Source organism: Lynx rufus, unplaced genomic scaffold (assembly GCF_022079265.1).
Source record: "Lynx rufus isolate CCGP_SWC_20201006 ecotype Redwood Valley unplaced genomic scaffold, mLynRuf1.p SCAF_2, whole genome shotgun sequence".
NCBI lineage: Eukaryota > Metazoa > Chordata > Mammalia > Carnivora > Felidae > Lynx > Lynx rufus.
The window spans coordinates 115,298,680-115,306,946 of record NW_025814834.1 but is presented as its reverse complement, the minus strand read 5'-3'; the positions used below and the strand labels follow the sequence as shown (position 1 = coordinate 115,306,946).

The following is an 8,267-nucleotide window of genomic DNA, read 5'->3' as shown; positions in this document are numbered from 1 at the left end:
TCCCCCACCCTTGCCCATATCTCAAAGCCAAGGGCTCAAGAGGTAGTAGTGGATTACTTGAGAAGGTCATGGTCACAGGGGCAGCCTGGAGACACTGAGCAGATTAAATTACATTTTATTACTTGGAATTTGTGTTATGAATTTTTCATCTATGTGTCTGTCTTGGTAGACTTCTGAATACAAGAAGAAAATTCTTTCACAACCATACCTGTTCCCAGGAGGGTACATGAGACAGAATCTGAACTAAGTAATGTGAGTAGAAGGAAGAAAGGAAGCAAGGAAGGGAAGGAGGAAGGAAGGGGTTCAGGAAAGAATGCGGGAAAGACTAGTGTTAGGTTCCCAGCAGTTCCCAGGAGGATGTGTGTGGGCAGTCATCAAGCTTCCTGGTTGAAACTAGTTAATTGGACATTGTGCAAGTGCCCAGGAAAAAGGCTGAAAGCCTAGTCCAACATGCCAGGATGTCCCCTCCCCTGGTTGTGAAAGCAGCAGAGGGCTCTGGCCTGCATGACAAACCCAGCCACAGGATAAAAGTACTCCTACCTTGGGCTCCTCACCCGCAGCATCTTCAGGAACAGCCTCATCCTGCCTCCTCTGTATCTGGTGAGTGTCCCCTCAGCTGGGAGCTTTGGGAAGACAAGCCCAGATGTGATCAGAACCAGCAGGAGGGGACCCAGACAGGGGCAGCAGTGGGGGAGGGGGTGGTGGTGAGGAAAGAGCCACTGAGGCACCTGTCAGGGGGCTGTGAACCCTCAAAGCCTCAGGTCTTCAGGATTCCTTCCATTCTTGTTGAGTATGTGGTCAGGGGTGCACACAGACCCATCTGGTGTCTTAGTGTGCGTGTCCACTCCGTGTCCCCATGTTCGTCCCACACAGCTTGGCTTAGGAAGCAGCTTGGTCATGGGGACAAGTGTTTGACAAAACCCAGAGGGAAGGGACTTTTGTCTGAAGCTTCTGTGTTCACATAAAAAAATGTTTCTTTTATTTGTTCCAGATCAACCTCCTGCCGCGATGTCCTGCCAGCAGAGCCAGCAGCAGTGCCAGCCTCCTTCCAAGTGCCCCCCATCGCCCAAGTGCCCCCCGAAGAGCCCAGCACAGTGCTTGCCCCCAGCCTCCTCCAGCTGTGCTCCAGGCTCCGCGGGCAGCTGTGGCCCCAGCTCCGGGAGTGACTGCTGCCTAGGCCACCTCAGACACCACGGATCCCATGGATGCCGGCGCCACAGCTCCAGCTCCTGTGATGGTGGCAGTGCACTGCAGTCCGGGGGCTCTGGGTGTGGCCATGGCTCTGTGGGTGGTTGCTGACTTGGGATCCTGATGCTGAGACAAGAGCTCCTAGAGGAAATGGGAATCCAAAGGGCCAGAAAAAGCCATCCTTCCCATCCCACGAGGACACAGTCTTTCCTGCACCCCCCATTCTCTCTTGCCGAGGCTGAGCTGAGGTTGTCCCTGGGGAGGGTCCCAGCTCTCCTTGCTTGGTCCAGGATGGCATAGCCCCTTCCTGCTGCACCTGTCAGTGATTGTCAGTGCCTGTGCCTGTTGTCATGAAAAAATAAATGTTCTGTTCCTGTTACCCTGGGTGGTTCCTTTGTTATTCCACTCTGCCCCTCCCCAGGTGACCTGATGTACACCCTCTGTCTGCTCCTCAGGCCCAGTGCTGCCGTACAGAGGGTGGTGAATCATAGCTCTAGACTAGAGAAAATGGAAGGCTGTGGGTCTTTTATTCTGCCGTGTGGTGCAGTGGGTGAGAGGAGGGTCCAACTGAGCCTGTAACCATTAGTAAAAGGTGAGGTGGATGGGTGTTCCCCTCACATTGGGCTCCCTGACTCCTGTGCTGTCTCTAGCCTCCCCATTAAAAAACGGAATGCATAGTAGGCAGTTACCAGAAAATAGGCAGATAGGCAGTTGTCAATGTGGGGGAATCTGTTCCTTCTAGGGACATTTGTCAGTATTGAGAGACAGCTTTGGTTGTTTCTAGATATCGAGGTGGCAGCGTCTCAGACTACTGGCATTCAGTGGGGGAGGCCAAGGCTACAGCTACACATGCCACAGAAGCACCTCACAATGTCCCCAACCCCATCACAGGGAACTATCTGGGTCAAAATGCCAAGGTTGAAAATCATCAGGGTAGGTTAAAGAGCTAGGGAGAGGAAGGAATGGCATCAGGACAGCCAACTCCATCTGCTCAGTAAACATCCCAGAGAAAGCTGACATGACAGAGGAGGGAGAGAGAATTAGAGAGAATTAGAAAGAATCTAAGAAGTTATGGTTTTGAGAGAGGTGGAGATGAAAGCTTAGGAGGTGTGATAATGTGAAAGTGTGGATTAGGAGACAGGAAAAAGGGTAAGGGATTGTGAGAAGGGATTCTGGGACTTAGATGAGAAACTTACTGTTGCCTGTCATATGCTTGGAACCCCTAACTGACTTACATGAGCTCATTTAGTTTTCTAAACAACCCATAAGGTAGGTGCTCTTAACAGCCAGATTATAAATGGGGAAACTAAGAATCCAGTTTTGTACCAGGATGGAGGGCACATAGCCAGTAGGTGGTGTAGCTGATGGGCTGCAGAGGTCATGCTCTGGACCGCCTTGCCATTTGGTCTTCGCCAGAGACTTTTCATGGGATCTTTGAAACAATGACTTTTTTTCACTTAGCATTTATGTTGGCTTGTTTGTGTTTGGTTTTTATTTTTGTTTTATTATTATTATTTTTTTTAGATCTGCAGAGCAAAAGCCCAGCCATGTGTTATAATTTCAGTAAAACTTAAAAAAAAATTACTCTTCCATACTTGGAACTTTAATATGAAATTCAATTGCCCTTATGTTGAGATCACCTGCTTAGAGATTAGTCTCACTCTCTTAGACTGTTGAAATATTGGAGTAGAAAGCATTCCAACCAAGCTATCCAAATGGTTGGATAAAGCCAACAAATGGTTGGAAAAAGCCAAGGGAACATCACAGAACCTGAATGAAATCAAAATTGAAATCTTGGGAGAAATCAGTGCAGGGCAAGATATAGAGAGCAAAACAGTAATGCTGTGTAGCACTTTGGGAGTACATTGAATTTAAAAAAAGGTTTTTTTGTTCTTAGAAAATATCAAACTGGCTATTTATTTTCACTTTAATATCCAAGGACTCAAAGTTTCTAAAGTCTTCAGGATTTAATTTTAATAAAGGGTTCCCAAGGAGTTTGCTGTTGAGACATACTCTGACCAGGTGTGATCCACTCTCCAGCTCAGCATAATTTTCCGAGGTGGGAACCACAGCTTCTATGTCTGGATCTATCACCATGAACTACTTGCCCCTCAAAACCTTAGAAATTCCTGGGTACTGCTTCCCTATGGGACCAAAACAATATGGTGTCATGATGAAAGTCTGCCTCAAAAAGTGTACAGGGTGTGGCACAAAAACAGACACTCAGATCAATGGAACAGAATAGAGAACCCAGAAATGGACCCACAAATGTATGGCCAACTAATCTTTGACAAAGCAGGAAAGAATATCCAATGGAATAAAGACAGTCTCTTCAGCAAATGGTGCTGGGAAAACTGGACAGTGACATGCAGAAGAATGAACCTGGACCACTTTCTTATACCATACACAAAAATAAACTCAAAATGGATGAAAAACCTAAATCTAAGACATGAAGCCATCAAAATCCTTGAGAAAGCAGGCAAAAACCTCTTCGACCTTGGCCGCAGCAACTTCTTACTCAACACATCTCCGGAGGCAAGGGAAACAAAAGCAAAAATGAACTATTGGGACCTCATCAAAATAAAAGTCTTCTGCACAGCAAACAATCAGCAAAACTAAAAGGCAACTGATGGAATGGGAGAAGATATTTGTAAACGACATATCAGGTTAAGGGTTAGTATCCAAAATTTATAAAGAACTTATCAAACTCAACACCGAAAAAACAAATAACCCAGTGAAGAAATGGGCAAAAGACATGAATAGACACTTCTCCAAAGAAGACATCCAGATGGCCAACCAACACATGAATAAATGTTCATCATTCATCATCAGGGAAACACAAATCAAAATCACAATGGATACCACCTCACACCTGTCAGAATGGCTAACGTTAACAACTCAGGCAACAACAGATGTTGGCAAAGATGCAAAGAAAGAGGGTCTCTTTTGCAATGCTGGTGGGAATGCAAATTGGTGCAGCCACTCTGGAAAACAGTATGGAGGTTCCTCAAAAAATTAAAAATAGAAATACCCTAGGACCCAGCAATTGCACTACTATGTATTTATCCAAGGGATACAGGTATGTTGTTTTGAAGAGACACATGCACCCCAATGTTTATAGCAGACTATCAACAATAGTCAAAGTATGGAAAGAGCCCAAATGTCCATCAATGGATGAATGGATAAAGAAGATGTGGAGTAAACACACTCATATACAATGTGGAGTATATACTCATATACAATGGAGTATTACTTAGCAATCAAAAAGAATGAAATCTTGCCATTTGCAGCTACGTGGATGGAACTAGAAGGTATTATGCTAAGCGAAATTAGTCAGTCAGAGAAAGACAAATATCATATGACTTCACTCATATGAGGACTCTAAGATACAAAACAGATGAACATAAGGGAAGGAAGCAAAAACAATATAAAAACAGGAAGGGGAACAAAACATAAAAGACTCTTAAATACAGAGAACAAACAGAGGGTTGCTGGAGGGGTTGTGGGAGGGGGGATGGGTAAGGGACATTAAGGAATCTACTCCTGAATTCATTGTTGCACTATATACTAACTAACTTGGATGTAAATTAAAAATATAAATGTAACAAATGCCAAAAAAGTGTTTAGGGTGAATAGGCTTGATTGAGAGATCAGAGTCATAGGATGGGAGGTTGGTGGACTCAAAATCACAAAATACACAGAATCTGGGCAGAACTATCGCACTTGTACATAAGTGGCTGGGAGCTTGGCCCACATTCCTAATAGCACACCAACTACCAGAAAAATAGGATTCAGCCTTTGAAAAAATAAAGCCTGACATCCACTAAGTACTGTAGAATGATAGTTGGAGCCTCAGAAGTACCCGTTGGTTTCAAGCTCTCAATGCCAAAGTGTCCAAGAACTCCTGCAGTCAATAAGTCCACTCAGGAGGGGGAAGAAACAGGAGTTGGACAAACCCATAAGGTTTGGACCTGCAACACCAGGACAAAAAAAGCCAGAAGTTATGCAGTTTACAATGCTGCCCCTAAGAGAGGACCCCAACAGCTGAGAGCTCAATGGGTACAGAGATGCCCAGTTTTCATCAGAAGACTGCCCCCAACACCCAGTCCAGGACTCAATAGTCAATAATTCATTGATTCAGAAAATATTTATTTCCTATGTGCAGAAACCACTGTAGGTCCTGAGACATAAAGGAGAACAAGAAAGACAGTCCCCTTATTTGTTGGCAATACAGTAGAATAAGGCACACGCAGCCCTCTGTCTAGCTGGCTTCCCATACTTTTGGACTGGGGAGGCAGGGATGTACGTTTGGTTAACACAATGAAGGACCTCAACTTGGGAAAAATATCGAGGCTTAAACATACTGGCTTTGCTGGTGGAAAAAAGTTCATGTGGCGACTTGTTGCTTCCATACCACAGGCAATTGTCAAGTAAGAACAAGGGATGAATTATTCACTATGATGGGGAGCCTACTAGTGCACACATAGGCCTCTGCTCTTATGCCTTTTTGGATTTCTCTCCTTCACTCCTTCCAAAGTCCCAGTGAAAAACCATGCCTGCACCAGTGCTGTGTGAAAGGGCGGGCCTACGCCGGCGGACTCCATCTTGTTCTGTGTCCTTCACCTTGACCACACCTCCTCCCCTTGAGTAACCTCTCACTCACCCGTTCAAACTTCCTGATCAAAACATGCCCAGTGACCTGCGTAACAGGACTCCGACCCTTCCCCAGCCAATCGGCCGAGGCCACGACCCTTCCCCAGCCAATCGGCTGAGGCCACAGCCATTACCTCACCAACTGCCCCTAGACCCCAATAAAACCAGGATTCCCAGGACCCCTTCCATGGCATGTGGGGTCGTGATCCAGATCTCCTGTCCTAGGGTCAGCTTGTCTGCATCCTTGACTAGGAGTGCTGTTGCCGCAATAATTCTTAGGCATGGCGGCCAGCCGGCAGCCACTGGGTCTAGTTTCTTAGACAGGTAAGCCACTGGGCGGTTCCAGGGGCCTAAGGCTTGAGTTAGAACCCCTTTTGCTATCCCTTATGTTCGTCTACAAAGAGGTGGAAGGGCTTCGTAATGTCTGGTAGGCCCAGGGCTGGGGCACTTAGGAGGGCCTTTTTTAACTGATTAAAGGCAGTTTCTTCTTTTTCAGCCCATTTAAATGTTTTCCCCTCTTTGGTAGCTTCATATAGGGGCCTGGCGATCTCAGCAAAACCTGGAACCCAGAGGCAGCAGTAGCCGGCTGATCCTAAGAATTCCCTTACTTCTCTTCGGGAGGTGGGAGTAGGGATCTTTAGGACAGTTTCTTTTCTGGCATCTGATAACCGCCGCTGTCCGTCCTCCAGGATATATCCCAGGTAACTTACCCTCTCCCTGCATATCTGAGCCTTCTTCATGGATGCCCGGTAGCCTAAGACCCCCAGGGTAGCCAGCAGGTCCTGGGTCCCTCGCTCACAGTCTTTGGCCCTGTCGGCAGCAATCAGGATGTCATCTACGTACTGTAGAAGGGTGAGGCCAGGGTGCTCCCTTCTGTACTGACCCAGGTCCTCGTGTAGTGCCTCGTCGAAGATGGTGGGTGAATTTTTGAATCGCTGAGGTAGCCGTGTCCAGGTGAGTTGCCCACTGTAGCCCTCCTCTGGATCATGCCACTCGAAGGCGAACAAGGGTTGGCTCTGGGGTGCCAGCGGCAGACTGAAGAATCTTTAAATCTAGTACAGTATACCAGACCCTGGAGGGCGCCAAGGAGCTCAAGAGAGTATATGGGTTGGGAACAGTTGGGTGTATTTCCGCGACCCTCTTATTTACTTCCGGGAGGTCTTGTACCGGTTGGTAGTCATTTGTGTGAGGCTTTTTGACCAGCAGTAGGGGGGTGTTCCAGGCAGACTGGCAAAGAACTAGTACCCCTAGGCTTCGTAGTCTCCGGATGTGTGGCTGGATCCCCTTCTGGGCCTTCTGAGACATGGGGTATTGTTTGATCCTTACCGGACTCTCTCCTGGCTTGAGCTCTACCAGGACTGGGATCCTGTGAGCGGCTAGTCCCATCCCCCCCCCCCATCTCTGCCCAAACTGAGGGGAATTCTTGTAGCCATCTGTCTATATTATCCTCTCTCGGGAGCGCCTCCTGGTGGAGGAGGTATTCATCCTCCAGTTTCATGGTCAGGACCTAGATGGGGTGGCCCTTGCCATCGGTGACCTGAGGCCCCCCCTTGTCTGAAAGTTATCTGAGCTCCAATCTTGGTCAGTAAGTCCTGTCCTAACAGCGGGTAGGGGCATTCTAGTATTACCATAAAGGAGTGGGATACCCGGCCCATTCCCAAATCTACTGTTCTTCGGGTAGTCCATGAATACTGGCTCATACCAGTTGCCCCTTGTACCCAGGACTTCTTGCTGGCTAGTTTTCCTTGTGGGGTGTGGAGGACCGAATGTTGTGCTCCGGTGTCGACAAGGAAGTCAACAGGGGTCCCCTCCACTTTAAGAGTTACCCTGGGTTCGGGGAGAGGGTCCAAACCCCGACTCCCCAAATCACTTAGTTCATCTAGCTCTAGGACTTTTACTCGATCAGTCTTGCTTCCCTTCCCGCCGGCCCTTTTTGGACAATCTTGGGCCCAATGCCCTATCTCCTTGCAGTATGCGCACTGATCCTTCTGCAGCCTCTGCTTCTCCCCCTTGGTGGTTCTTTTACCTTTTCTTGCGTTGTCTGCCAGCTGCCAGAGACGGCGTTCTCGTTCCTCGGGGAAGTCAGCAGTGGTAGCTAGTAGTATTCTGGCCAGGTCTCGAGTCTGCTTACTGCTGGCAGCCGCCATGGCGCGAGCCTGCTTGTCCTCAGGAGGCTCCCGGTTATTATATACCTTTTCGGCTACCACCAGTAAGTCCTGCAGACTTTTTTCTCCTAGTCTATCTATTTTCTGTAATTTTCTCCTAATGTCTATGGCCGATTGGTTTACAAAGGCCATGATAACAGCTGCCTTGCTTTCCGGAGCCTCTGGATCCATGGGGGTATAGGTACGGAATGCCTCCATGATCCGTTCTAAAAAGGCAGCTGGGGATTCATCTTTTCCCTGTTGTACATTTCCTACCTTGGC

General features: G+C 47.6%; 1 protein-coding gene across 1 annotated transcript; it reads left to right on the top strand.

Annotated features, from left to right (window-relative positions):
- Positions 1 to 1,008: 1,008 nt before the first annotated feature.
- Positions 1,009 to 1,299, top strand: LOC124514822 (late cornified envelope protein 3D-like). The gene has a single exon (XM_047083127.1). It carries the CDS (start codon positions 1,009 to 1,011, stop codon positions 1,297 to 1,299), a length of 291 nt encoding a protein of 96 aa, XP_046939083.1.
- Positions 1,300 to 8,267: the final 6,968 nt, after the last annotated feature.